Source organism: Callionymus lyra, chromosome 4 (genome assembly GCF_982586985.1).
Source record: "Callionymus lyra chromosome 4, fCalLyr1.hap1.1, whole genome shotgun sequence".
In the NCBI taxonomy this organism is placed as follows: Eukaryota; Metazoa; Chordata; class Actinopteri; order Syngnathiformes; family Callionymidae; genus Callionymus; species Callionymus lyra.
The window spans coordinates 11,265,107-11,279,725 of record NC_141821.1 but is presented as its reverse complement, the minus strand read 5'-3'; the positions used below and the strand labels follow the sequence as shown (position 1 = coordinate 11,279,725).

General features: G+C 43.2%; 1 protein-coding gene across 2 annotated transcripts; it reads left to right on the top strand.

Annotated features, from left to right (window-relative positions):
- Positions 1–1,325: 1,325 nt before the first annotated feature.
- On the top strand, positions 1,326–14,432 carry zcchc2 (zinc finger, CCHC domain containing 2). Of its 2 annotated transcripts, none has more exons than XM_087788780.1 (14): positions 1,326–2,193; positions 5,343–5,457; positions 6,634–6,704; positions 7,063–7,134; positions 7,391–7,491; positions 8,516–8,619; positions 9,138–9,185; positions 10,265–10,304; positions 10,382–10,496; positions 11,301–11,356; positions 12,039–12,106; positions 12,162–12,272; positions 12,333–13,769; positions 13,845–14,432. In XM_087788780.1, exons 1-14 carry the CDS (start codon positions 1,456–1,458, stop codon positions 13,904–13,906), a joined length of 3,138 nt encoding a protein of 1,045 aa, XP_087644906.1. In that variant the 5' UTR covers positions 1,326–1,455; the 3' UTR covers positions 13,907–14,432. The 2 variants fall into 2 exon arrangements, with proteins under 2 accessions (XP_087644906.1, XP_087644904.1); XM_087788778.1 differs by having other exon boundaries at positions 10,250–10,304.
- Positions 14,433–14,619: the final 187 nt, after the last annotated feature.

Below are 14,619 nucleotides of genomic sequence, written 5' to 3'. Positions count from 1 at the left end.
GGTCTGGAAAAGCACTATACAAATAAAAATTGCTTACTTACTTACTTACATTTGATTTTGGATTTATGATTATGGTTTCATGTTAATGAAACAAATATGTGCTAAATCTTTGAAAACATTGCTAAATACTGCTGCTGAATAAGTGTATAAACACATCATTAATTAATTAGGTGCCCTATAGTTTATGTGTAATGTTTAATATTTCTTTGTGATTTGCTCTGACAATTTATATTTCCCCAAGGAAGAACAAATCAGAAACAGAAACTTATATTTGCAGTTTTGTAAACACAACATAATGGTTTTTTTTTGGTATCATTAGAGAATAAAATAATAAAATTCAAGATTCAAGATTCAAAGCGTTCATTGTCATACGTACTACGTACCATGAAATTCTTACTTTGTACCCCCAACAAAAGTGCACAGTAAAAAATAAACACATATATATCTATATATATACATACATATATAAATAACTATCGATTGCTCCTGATGGCAGACTTGGCGCGTGTGTGCAGCCTACTCCCATCAGTATGTGTGAATGGCTGTCAAAGCGCTTTGTGACCCTGGTCTAGAAAGGCACTATATAAATAGAGATTATTATTATTATTATTGTTATCTATATCTATATATTTAAAATATTAAGACAAACTAAGCCATACGTTTAAATGTATAATATTTCATATCGTTATTATTCTGAGGAAACACATTGGCCCTGTTTTCGGAGTTAAGACCCCCCCCAGAACCATCTGAAGTCCACTCTCTGTTCTGCTCTTTATATTTCCCCAATGAAGAATAAATCAGTAACAGAAACTTCTATTTGCAGTTTTGTAAACACAAAATAGTATGTTTTTTTTGTATCATTAGAGAATAAAATAATAAAATAGATTCAAGATTCAAAGGGTTTATTGTCATAGGTACTACGTACCATGAAATTCTTACTTTGTACCCCCAACAAAAGTGCACAGTAAAAAAATAAACATATATATAATAATAATAATAATAATCTCTATTTATATAGCGCCTTTCCAGACCAGGATATCTATATATATACATAAATATATAAATAACTATTAATACAAACTAAGCCATACGTTTAAATGTATAATGTTTCATATCGTTATTATTCTGATGGGCCCTGTTTTCGGAGTTTAGACCCCCCCCCCAGAACCATCTGAAGTCCACTCTCTGTTCTGCTCCAGATGGTTCTGTCTGCTCTCCAGTGCCAGCATGTCGCCATACTGGTCCGTCGACAGGTGGCAGCAGAGCGGCCAGTCGCGAGAACCCCCCGACTTGTAACGGGGGCAGTAGAAGAAGAAGAGCGTCACTGTGGAATCTGGTCGCCGCGTCAGTCGCTCCTCGTCCCGCCGCTGGAACACCTGCGCGTCCCCGCCTCACGACCGGAGGTAAAAAAATGTAGGAAAAACACTCGCTTCGACTTCTCGGGTGGTTCTGATAATGCTGAAGATGAAGCTGCTGGTGACACCGGGCGAAGAAGGAGGCGAGGAAACAGCCGAGGAAGAGCCCCTGGTCCGGGGGAACCACCGACGGATCCCCGGGGCGGTCTCTCCTCCTCCTTCGCCCGACGAGGCGCCCGCTCCCCGGCTACGCTCGTCGGAACTGGACGAGGAGACGGTGTTCGAGTGGTTCGGCCTCCACCTCAACCCGGCCAAGCGGGTCGAGTTCGTGTGCGGGCTGCTGCATATGTGCCAGTCCCTGGAGCTCCGCTTCCTCGGGTCCTACTTGGAGGACCTGGCTCGGAAGGACTGTCACGTCCTGAGGGACTTCGAGCACCGGGCGAACAGTCCCGGCGATCTGGGGGTTTTGACGGACGTCGTGGACCCGGTGGTTCGGTCCAAGCTCCTGGTTTACTTGTCGCTCCTCGGGTCCGACAGCAGGGAGTGCGCCGGGATCCTGTTCCGGATCCTGAGCCGGGTGGACCCGGCCGTGTTCTACAAGAAGCACGACTACACCCTGACTCGGTCGGGGCTCGCCGCGGGCCGGGAAGGGCTGTCGTGCCGCGGCTACGAGGCGGCGGTGGGACCCCTGGAGCAGCTGGTGCTGCTCTTCACCATGGCCTCGCTGCACCCGGCCTTCCACTTCCACCAGCGGGAGACGGTCCGCGGACAACTGGACAAACTCCAGATGACCATGGAGGAGGAGAGACGTCAAAGTCTGCTGAGAAGCCAGACCACGGTAAGAGTTTCTCAGAAATAAACATGGATCCTCTTTTATAATAACGGTAAAGAAATATGAAACTAAAACTCAAGCATATCAGGAATATGTTTAACAATACAAATAACATGTAAACCCAAGTGTAGATACTTTTGGAATTCAATAATAAAGTATATAAATAAGAAGTTAACATTGTTTACTACACATGCAGGTAACTTCGAAAATAATTAAATAAATAAAAGATTACATTAATAAAAGCCATTCATACCACTACTATTTACACATGTCAAAAATGTTATTTACTTAAAACAAACAAAATACTTTTTTTTTTTCCAAATTAATCTGTTACTCTTAAATTCAAAGACGTATTGTTGTAAAAAAGACACCAAGATGAAGGTATTGGGCATCTTGGAAATATTTTAATCAGTATCGTCCTCAAAAAAGTACTTTGAAAGTATTTATACCATGTATATTGTACAGGAACTTGTATTCTCTCGGTTGCTTTATGTTTTCTTTGGATTTTTTTTTAGTGGCTTTCGTTTGGCCCCATTTTTCACGAGAGAACTAGGTCTTATATGTATATTATTATCTTATTATCTTTCATCATGTGGTCCTTAGTTTGGATCTGGTTTAATAACAAATCACATTTTTAGTGGACTTGTGTATAAATGTCTTGTTTTACTCTATAATAAAAGCAACAATTGATTCTAAGCTGAGCTGAAACTTTTGTTAAACAAGTCCTATATTTCAGTTTCTCCACAAATGAGGAGCTAAGCCCTAAATTATGTGACTCCAACAGGCTTACATTCTTTCTCGAATTGAGGTCAAATTGTCTAATAATAGGACCGTAATACACAAATGCTAGCTTTAATAATGGTTATCAACTGTAGCATGAATATTATCTAATGGCAGCGAAAAGAGCAACTTTTAAACCTCCTTTTTCGATTGTGAAGAGCAGATTGTTTAATTGTGTATTTTGGTATACAGTTATATATACATTTATAGGATAGTTTTTTTCTCACTTTAAAATACATTTATTTCTATTTATACATATGGAACCACAGTAGTCTCTTATTCAGACAGAAATGTAGGAATAATTGAAACAAAATTAATAATAGAAATGCATAAAACGCGACCAATTAAGGAGAACAATGTTTTAAAAAATTTAAATGATGTTTTTCTCTTTCCAACCTTAATTATCATCGGAATTCCCGTCTACCTTTCAGTTTTCACAACTGTTTCCTTCTTGGCTACCGGATCGGAAATTGGTCATTTATTCAGCCTTTGAATTGGGTTGGTATGTTTATGAACTGTTGACTCGGTGGTTTCAGCTAATCTTTGCCTCGCCGATAAGAAATGTCAACAAAACATCATCTAAGTGGAAAGAAAGCGAGCAAACACATTGGATTAGCTGAAACAGAAAGTTAAAAGCTACCTATTTCTAAATAAGTGAAACTGAAACAAATCACTTTTGGATTATCTTAAAATGAAACAATGGGCTCAATTATTCAATATGGCAAAATAGTTCTTCAATAAAAGTAAGTGCACAATACATCACTATAAAACTGACTTCATATCTTAACATAAAAAATAACAATTTATTTTTTTAATATCTTTCTTTCTTTTAGCATTTTAATGTAGAGCCTTGAGGTCTATATCTCCACCTCTCTTGTCGTGGTCAGAACCTGCTTTAACCAATTCAGAGATAAACAAGCTGGAATTGTATTAAATCTCTTATGAACACAGCTGATGGAAACATGTTCTTTCACATTTATCTGCAGACGACACAGAATGAGATCATGTCACCCAGGACCCAAAATAGCAAACCAGTTACCAAGAAAAAAAAGTCACTAGGGCACAACAAACAAGCCCCTTAAAGTAAGAACAAAACCAAAACATCTGGCTCGATAACACTGTTAATGCTACTGGAAAAGAGTTGCCTTAAGAAAAACTTTATTTTATTGAATAGGTAGTTAAATAGTTAAAGTATTGTCATTCCTTAACTTACGTCATTAAGTGTAATGGACAACAAACATTTGGAAATGAAAGAAATAATAATAATAAACGCTTGACAAGTTGAACATGTTATAAGAAAAGTATAAACCTTGAAAAAAAAAAAAGGTTTCCTGACTTTTTGCTCTCATCAATTGAACTGGCAACATGCGCTGATCTCATTCTGCTGCTCTAACCATGTGCAACATGACACTGATGGATGCGCCGCCGACCAACGAACCGTTCACGAGAGATCACAATTACACAAAACATTTTCTACTTAATACAGGCTTGGCTCGCATACATGGGTTGTTTAGGTTTCCCCCGCTCATTCAGCAGATGCTAACAGCTGCTATCTAAACAAACGAACGAGTCAATACCTGAAATAAGATGCTATAATAATAATAATAATACGACGGCACGTCGACATTGATGGAATCGTCTCAGTCGTTTCTCAATTGTCCTTTGAAACGTCCAGAGTTGGTTCTAAAATCCAGACGGATTTCACAATTGAGAACGATAAGCAGCTTGAGAAGGAATTTGGACAAAATGAGAGGTTAATTCTGTGTAAATTAATGATCTGTTTTCTAGTTGGTCACATTTTTTTATTTATAGCTATAATTGCCTCTTTGTTTCTTTCTAATTTTACCTATTGATATTTTACATTTTATATTCATCCGTGAAACCGGAAATGAGTTGTTCCCTCAAGTAGATCAACCCCATTGTTTTATAGAATGTCAGGAAAACTGTCACGTGTCCCTCTAGAGGTAAATTTGAAGTTCCGGCTCGTGGATAAGCTGTGTTTTGTAACGACCACAATGACCATGTGTTTGCCTGTTTAAGAAGCGGCGCTCTGAATGACTGTTGCCATTGACCGAGAGCAGGCGCCACACGGACGTATGATTCTTGATGGGTCATGGAGTTAATTCTTGAGTCTGTACCATCTATGTTTACAGCTCAATCTTTGAACTGACAAGTTCTTGGATCGCCCTGTATTTGTTTAAGAAGTAAAAGAAGGTCATATTTAAACCACACCATGTTTTTAGATCATTTTTTCTATAAATGTAATTGCCATTTCATATATTTTTAATATAATTTTTGCAACTCCGCGAGAAGAATATTCCGTGTGTTCGCTTCTGACCGACTTGTAATCATAACCAGCTGTCGTATTCTTCCAGGAACTTCTGAGCCAGAAGGTGGATTACCTGCCCTCTCAGGATTTCGGTGACAGCTCTGACTCACACCCTCCTCGACTGAGCCGACGATCCCCACGTTGGGCGGCGCAAAGAGAAGGTAAAGCATTTAGAAATCAAGCTAAAATAAGCCGTTTCATTTAGTGTAATTCTAAACTCTATGTGTATAACTAAAGACAAGGGTTGTTGCATACCACTATGTACTCCTCCCTGCCTTAAAGAAGAAGCTTACTTAGAGGACTATAGCAGGTCCAAACAATTTGTAGTTTTGTAATGACCCGCAAAAATCGCAACTGTTGCAGAGAACATGGTCCAGCTGTAGAGATCAAGCACAGAGAGAAGCAGCTAATATGACTAGAGAAGGATGTAGCAAGATTCTTACCTAAGCAGGTTGTTGTTTCTATCTGCACATTGGTTAGCTAACAACAAGACTAAACTGCAGGCTGTTTAAAACAAGTCTTTGGCGGTCGTGTGATATGGGAATTAAATCAAAAATAGTCCCACATCAAATTAAAAATCTAAAGAAATAAATACAAGTGGAAAACTGACACAATAAGACATTTATTTAGAAACAACGTAATTGCTTCACATGTCATTTTTTTTTTATACTTTAAACTAGCTACTAAAAATGTGAACCCAGCAAGATGTACTGCTGACAGTAGATCATAAATGAAGGGCTCTCCGTCCTAATCTTTAAAAGCAGCGACCCAAAGCCTCCTTCACATCCCCTGTCCCTGGATTCCACTTCCTCTGTGGAGAACATCTAGTTTCTACTAGTAAAAGGGGCAACGCTTTGCCAAACAATATGCTGGGTTTCGGGAACACAAATTGTCTATTGGTAATTACGTTTTAGTGAAATGTATTATTGTGTGTCAAGCAAGTGTTCATCCTAATAAAGAATAAGAAACTTTTGTCTTTCAGGTTGATTACAATTGTGCTTCTTTTTGACTCTGGAAATGTATTAAAGCGACAATAAGTAATGTTTTGCAAACTGTATAAACTATTAATGTAACAAGTCTCCCGACTAAATATCACCTCAATGCCTTAGTTGGATTCTCCATTTTCTAACATGCTTTAGAGCTTGTCCTTGTGACTATTTTGTGTTACTTTAAAAAGTAATAGAGTTATTTTGTCATCTTTTATCTATATTTTAATCTCTGCCAACTCGGCAGGCTGAACAGTTGGCAGGTAGTGATGCATCGTGCCAAATGTATGCAGCTTTGTGAAGCATTTGATCGTCGTCGAAGGATTTATCCTGATTGTTCACTGTTTGCAGCGGTGCATATCGAAGGAATCGTTCTCAGAGGAATCACTCGGACACGGTTGGACAAGGAGTACAGCTTCGAGGTAGGTCATGTCTCGCGTACTCTGTGCATGACGTGCATGTCTGTGTCGCAGAGAGATTCTTAAGAGCACAGCAACATGATTTATAGTGTTATCTTGGAACCGTGTTATCAATCGACTCCAGCACCAAGTGATTCTCGAGCGACAGATTGAGCGCGGAGACAAACTGTTCCGCCGGTTCACCGTTAAAGCGCCGCTCGCTTCCACTGATCGCGCTCCATCTGCCAGTCCTGGAGACCAATCAAACGTTTGTTCACGCGACGTCGTATCTCCGACCGACACTTGGACGGATGATTTCATTGTGAATCCGCCATATTGGATCTCTGGTCATAATGTAACGGTCGATACCATCTCTCTGTAGGTGAAGTGGTCCAACTCTTCTTCCACAAATGTGACCAAAACTCATCTTGAACTGGAGAACTTCCTGCTTAAGGTAAGTGTTCGTCAGATCATCTTAAAATCGAATCTTAAATGATGTTGACCCGCGAGTCTCCGCAACCCTCTGTTTACTCAAGTGTGTTTTCATCAACATCCCACTTGACTATTTAAAAATAATCTGTGGTCTGGGTAATGACTCATCTTCCCCTAAAGGGAAGTGACTGATGAGTTTCAGTCGAGGTCAAGTGTCGAATGTTGTTTTAACCCCTGCAGTATCTTTTGTTAACGTTGTTCGTGTCTTTTGTCCATAGCTTCCTAAAGATCACTGCACTGATTCGTTTGAAAAGGGAATCCTGCGACTCTTGAACCAGGGCGAGCAGCACGAGAGCAGAGAGACGGAGAAAAACCTCAGGTATGATATTGGTATCGTATAATAATAATAATATTAGGACAGTTCTGCCGGGAATCACTCGTCTTTGAGAAAATCAAACAACAACAGCTCAGGCTGTTATTTCCTTGCTTGACGTTGTAGTTTCTGTTCTGTGTTGGTTCAACACTGACTTGCTGTGTCTTTCTGTTGAAACGAAACGTAGCACAAACTCCATTGGAAGACAGAAACCATGTCCATGCCAGTGAAAAAATATATATATAAGAGGACTAATCTTTGCATTTCCTCGTTGCTGTTCAGTGAACAGAACCGCCTCCACCCCCACATGTGATCTCTCTCTCTCTCTCTCTCTCTCTCTCTCTCTCTCTCTCTCTCTCTCTCTCTCTCTCTCTCTCTCTCTCTCTCTCTCTCTCTCTCTCTCTCTCTCTCTCTCTCTCTCTCTCTCTCTCTCTCTCTCTCTCTCTCTCTCTCTCTCTCTCTCTCTCTCTCTCTCTCTCTCTCTCTCTCTCTCTCTCTCTGTCTCTCTCTCGTTTCATCAGAAGTGAAACTTTGAAAAAACAAGACTGAGCTCACTCCCAGCTCGTGATCCCGTCTTTCTTTTTATTGATTTCAGGCTGGAGCTTGAAATATCCATTTATATTTGGGACACATGCTTCTTTTTATTGTAGCCATAAATGTAACTGAAGTATTAACTACGCTAAATATATTTCGAAGAAGTTGAACTGAAATAGCACAGATTCTTCAATTCAGGACGTGTTGATGAAGCTTCATTCTTCAGTGCCGGAGCTCACTAGGTGGCGCCCTCGCTTTGGGAAAAAAAACTGTAAAAGCAAAATATTGCGGAGCAGAGTGCGCCATCTAGTGGGCCCAGGAAATAAGAACACTGCTTCATGAAGGTTTATCGATCCATTGCTAGTTAAGATGCCGCAGAAACAGAAGTGATTGTGTGGTTCTTGTGTTTGTGTGAAACACAGTGTGTTGTTTGTGTCCCACAAAAACAATAAATGGCTTGTTTTCATTTCCTCCTCTTTTTTTTTTCCTTCTCCAGGGAATGTTTCCTCTCTGCTCCCTCTGTCTTCAAACAAACGAGGAACGTGTGCAACTTCTTCAACTGCAACTCCAGATATTCTTCCAAACTACCAAACTGCCGATGCAAGTACAAGTTTTAAAACATTACCGTTGTTTTTAGAGCAAATACTGAAAAACCAGTTTGAGGTTACGACCTGCAAATTAAGTTGCACCGACTTTTTAATGATTGCTTTATTCTTCCAGAAATGTGAATTACAGGCGTGTATAGAACGTGTTAAATCACAATAACAGCCTTTGAGTTTGTTATTAACTTGTGAAATGCAATGCTGGAGATGCCAGAATTGGTAAAATACGAATCTAAATTGTAAGAAAATCAATTGAATGAAGTGAATATTGCAATGTTTCTCAATTTAAAATCTAAAAAAGTCATAGAATGTTTTCTAAAAGGCTCAGGGCAAACATTATCTCTCTACTTTTTATGTTTATTTACTTCTTTGTGTAGTAAAAGCGGTGGCTGAGTGTTATTATCTGAGCTGTTTGTTGTTTAGAGACACAAAACTATTTAAGATCTAAATACATTTTTTGCTCATTCCGGTCATAACCTCCTCGACCCGTTTCAAACAAGCTGTGTCTCTCTGCAGGTAAATCCTTTCAAGTCGACTGTTCCGATGCTTCCAGTCAGGAGGAAGGTACGAGTGTTGCATTCAAGGACCAGCCAATGTGTAAACAAACTAACCAGAGCCGCTGCCATCAGGGTTTATTCTGCGAGAATCTACCTAGTGTGTATTTTGGGAGACTATTTGGAAACGGCTGAGTCTGGCATCCTCATGTGTCACTTCTATATTTGCTTGGCCACGTGCTGGTCTACAGATCGCTCACCACTCTCTGTTGGATTATAAAGGCAGCCGTTAATAATCTTGTCAAGTTTTAAATCACATTTCAACTCATGGCAACACAACATAGGAAGGCAACGGGATATTTTTGAAATGGAGATTTTCAACGACGCTAAATATATTGTTTACTAGATGGATAACTATAACTTTATTGATTCCTTTAGGAAAATACCTTTTGGAAATTATTCGTTTTAATCCTTTAATTTGTAAATTATAAAAATTGCCACAGTCCAACTACTTTTTTTTGGCCGGCGGAAGGCATTTGTTATTCATTATAAAGCCATTGTTAAAATCAATGATCGAACATTAAGCTTCATCCATCAATACTACAAAGTAAGAGTTTAAAACGATCACTTGTTGTCATTGGTTGATGAGTTTTCACCAAACCTTGTCCTCTAGTGACGGGTTGATGATACTTCATGAAACAGATGATCAGGTATTGTGATACACTCACTTAATTTAGAATGGCCACTAGAGGGCACTCAAAAAAAAATTGAATTAGTAGATCACAACAAAGTTTATAAAGCAGAGAGTGCCATCTAGTGGCCATTTAAAATAAAAACACTATATCATGATACCTTGTTTTTTTTATTATTATTAGTATGTTTAATATTTTTCTACTTTGAAGTTATCCCTGTAATTAATATCTTGTCTTAACAGCTGTTTTATAAAGCGTCACTAACCCATCACTAGTTTCCTCATTTTTAGTATTTTAGTTTGTTTTTGGTGCTGTGGGGTCTTGAAAGGATTTCTTATTTCTCGCCTCAATACAAAAAAACAAAAAATAAGTTGTTATGTATATATTTTTGTGCTCTATGTTTGTCTTATAATCTGATTTACAAATGATGTCTGGTGTCCAGACTCGTACGTTCCAGGACACAAGAAAAAACAGGGAGCCAAAAGTCCGTGCCAGGGGTGAGTTTCCTCCATATATTCGCTGGATTATTGCAGCTTTGGCCATTAAACAGCCTCGTTCTGAATGCGTTCTATAGTGGTAAAGGCTTCCAGCTAGAGAGCCGGAGAGGAGGTCACCTTGCCGAGCTCTGCGGTCCAGCCGAGAGGAGGAAGAAGAACTGCTCTCTGAGGAGCAACCACAAAGTTGAGCAGGCGAGTGAATGATCCGAAGAATCTGTTTCTGTGGCGAACCATAGCTCAGGACTTGAATGGTAAAGGAGCGCGCTGTCACTCCACGTCATTGATAAGAGGATGTCAGGTCATGATGACTCATGACACGCTGCTCTGTGATGTCACGGGGGCAGGTCAAGGTTCACTTTATGTTTATGAACTCTGATTTTTTGCTGTAGCAACTTTTCAAGTAAAAGACGGATCATGTGTCGCGTACGAGAGCGTTCTGTAGCTGCTGTAAGACTCTGTGAATGTTTAGAACACAAGAGATTGCTGACGAAGCACATCCTCTTGTCACACACACACACACACGTACACACACACACACGTACGTGTCACCGTGACAACAACACCACTTCCCTCTGCTGCTGTGTTTATTGTGCACCACGGCCGTGACCTCAGCGCTGGATAAAAACATCCACTTTTTACTGACGACGATTGTTGGTTTTTGGTCAAACACACGTGTAGAAATATTTGACTGGATTAATATTTATACCCATAGCGTAATTTTTTAATGTAGTCTTGAGGCTCTACATTTATTTTTCGTCGATAGCAATGAGTTTAGTAGAACAACAGGTGGCAGTAGAGTGCTATTGAACTCACTTGCACAACACACAGGAGTTGTTTGGGCCAACGATGCAGCACTTTATCTATTGACCATCAAAGTGATTGAACCTTTCTTAGTCCTTTTTTATTTGCAATTGGATGTTTATTTAACCTCCTTTGGCGGTGATGCATTGTATTCTTAGTCTGACGTGTCAATCAAACCGATCTGTCGAACCACAGGACGGAGAGACGAGCCAGCAGGTGAACAAAGTCAAGAGTAAAGTGGCCACCGACAGGTACGTCAGCATCCGCTTACACTAGTGACGGCTTCATGAGGCTTCATGAAACGGCTGATGATGTTTCACGATACAGTGTCTTTATTTTGAAAGGTAGTCACTGCTTTATAATATTTGACTCTGATCCACTAATTCAATAAAACCAGGGATCCTTTTTGAACGAAGAGTGACATCTAGTGGCCTTGAAAAAAGACACTGTATCATGATACGTCAGCAGCTGTTTCATGAAGCCTCATCAACCCATCACTAGTTCACAACATGATGTAAACCAGGGTCAAACTCAAACACACAAGACGCCCAAATCCTTGAGCCCTCTTAGTCTTAACCCTTGTATTATCTCAGGGTCAATGCGAAACAAATGGGTTTGTGGTATCCCTTGTGTTGTCTCTGGGTCAAGGTGGACGACCTCCATCACTGCATATGTGTTTCTGGAAGCCAGGGAGGTCGTTCACCTCGACCCAGAGACGACACAATGGATACCCCAAACACATTTGTTTTCTGATCTTCGAGATAACTCAAGCGTTAAGTCGCGGCCGAACTAAATGTGTATTTTAACTGATTTATCAGGAATTATGATGATCTTTTCATACCTGGAGGCTCTATGTTGTGTTTTTCTTCACCGAACTATGGGCCTTGACACGCCCGACGTCGAAAGAACCTGAAGACTGTGTTTCTTCCACAGGGACAAAGCAAAGGGAAGCGTCTACGTGACCAACGGTACTTTGGTTCCAGCGCAGAACAAACGAAAAGGTGAGTCTGGTTCCGTCGGCGGAGGTTGACGCAGGAGTAACTGGATCGTTTTCAGACGACGACTCGTGTCCGGATACGTTCGGGGAGACGTCGTCAGAAAGCTACAGCTCGCCGTCCAGCCCTCAGCACCGAGGCGCCGGGAGCCTGAACAGCGAGGACAACAAAGGTACTGCACCCGTGACGTTTTGACGTCCAGAGCCGTGACCCGGCCCGTGTCTTTCCGCAGATACCGACAGCCACTCTGACGACTCCTGCAAAGGTCCGAGTCACTTCTTCAACCACCCGGACCCGGCCGTCCCCGGGGCCGCGTTTCCTGTCCAGCCTCTGTCCGCCAACCCCCCGGGCCAGAGGCTGCCGGGCGCACTTCCCAGGACGGAGTTCTCGCACTTACCCTTCATGCACTCGGTTCCCTACGTCCTTCCGAACGGCAGCGCCGAGCCGCTGGCCCGACAGAACCAGAACGTCATCCACGACAGGAAGTCTCCCTCCGGGCCCCTGCTGATGCAGATGCCTCTGTTGCCGCCGGTCGTGCCCAGTGCCGCGGTGGTATCGGAGCCGGAGAAAAAAGAGGGACTGACCAGCGTGGGGATGACCCCCATGGGTCTCCTCCCTCCGGGAAGTCCGGCTCTGCCCCCCTTGGTCCAGAGGTTTAAAACCGTGTTGGGTCACAGCCAAGACTCTGACGGGGCCCCTTCGACAACTGTGGCTCAGACCCCAGGTAGAGGCATCATATCTCAAGGCCCCACCTCCTTCCCGTCTTCTCAACCAGCTCCTGCATGCCAGAACCAGACCAGCTCCGCACCACACCTGGACCCTCCCCAGACCAAACTCTCCGGTCTCACTCTCCCGTCCGGTCTCCCCTCCGCCTTCACCCTCCCCCCCGCCGCGGCACCGGCGCCCGCGGCGTCTCAGGGGCACGTCCAGGCGGCCGTCCCCCCGGCCGTGCCCACTCACACCCCGGGACCCGCCCCCAGCCCCAGCCCCGCCCTCACCCACAGCACGGCCCACATCGACTGCCTGTCCTTCAGCAACAGCAGCGCCTCGGCCGGGGCCTCGCAGACTCCGCAGCAGTTGGCTCCGCCCCACCCGCCGCTGCCGCCCCAGCAACAGGCGCTGGGCTGCGGCACCTGCGGCTGCCACAACAACTGCGGGGGTCGCGTCAGCGTCAGCGGGTGTCAGACGCCGCTCTACTACCCGGCCCCGCAGCTGCAAGCGGCTCCGCGGCCGGTCTTCAGCGTGCCGCCCCACCTCTTCCAGCTCACCAGCCTGTGCAGTAACAACTACCTCAGCCAGGCTCAAGCCACGCACCAGGCCAACGGGGCCGCCATGCCCGCCTTCTTCCCCGCCGGCCCCCCCGGCGCCCACCCGCCGCCCTACGGCCCCCTGCACACGCCGGGGCACGCCGACGTGCCCTCCCACATGCTGAGCACGCAGGCGGCGGTGGTCGCCGCCAACTACAGCCTTCATCAGCAGATGGCGCCCGCCATGTCCTTCTGCCAGCGGGTGTACCAGCACGTGTACCCGGGCGCCCTGGGGATGATGCACACGGCCGCGCTGGGAGCCGGGATCAACAAGAAGAACGGGAACGTGTCGTGTTACAACTGCGGCGTCAGCGGTCACTACGCCCAGGACTGCAACCAGCCGCCCGACGCCTCCCAGCAAGGTGGGTTCCCTTCTCGAGGCAAGGTGGGGGTCATAATGTTACGGCTTTCTAAACGCGATGCCTCGTTCTCTCCAGGTGGATTCCGGTTAAAATACACGTCCTCGCACAATTCAGAAGCTCCGGACGGCGGCGACTGATAGGAACGTTCGGGAACCGAACTTGTGCCTCGATTGGATGCTGTCGCCACGGCGACGCACAAACACTGCTCAGCTTCCCCTTTCTTTTTTTTCTCTCTCTTTGATATTTTTGCACTGATAGTCACAAACATTTAACTTATTAATTACTAAAGAGAATCAGATTTTTTTTGTTGTTTTTAATGTGGATGTTGTCGACTAAAACACTAGTATTTATACTTTTTCTTCTTTAATGTCCACGAGTGGATTTTATCGTTTCAGAAGAATCATTTTATTTCTGATGGTTCAGACGTTCTAACTGCGTCCGATAGATGTTTCCGCTCCTGGAGGCAGCAGCGCGTCGTTGAAGCCGCTTCAGAGTGGAAGTGGTTTTTGTTATTTTCCACCTGAGACTATTTGGACTCTTGGTTCCAAGAGAAGCTTCTAACAACCTGGTCCTGATTTTAATTGTCAAAGATGCAAAGATGAGATGCTCGTTTTTGTCATAAAAATTATTAAAAACTGCGGCAGAAACTTCTGCTCAAGGTCATTTTTGTCGAGATTTCTTTTCACAACCACCGACCAATACAAGTTGTTGGAGCTGAATCATGATTCAGTGTCGTCATTTTGAAAGGCCACTAGATGGCACTCTCAGTGAAAAATAGTTTGGCTCTGATCTACTAAAACATGGCATCATTTTCAAAATAAAGACACTGTATCATGAAACCTCATGATAC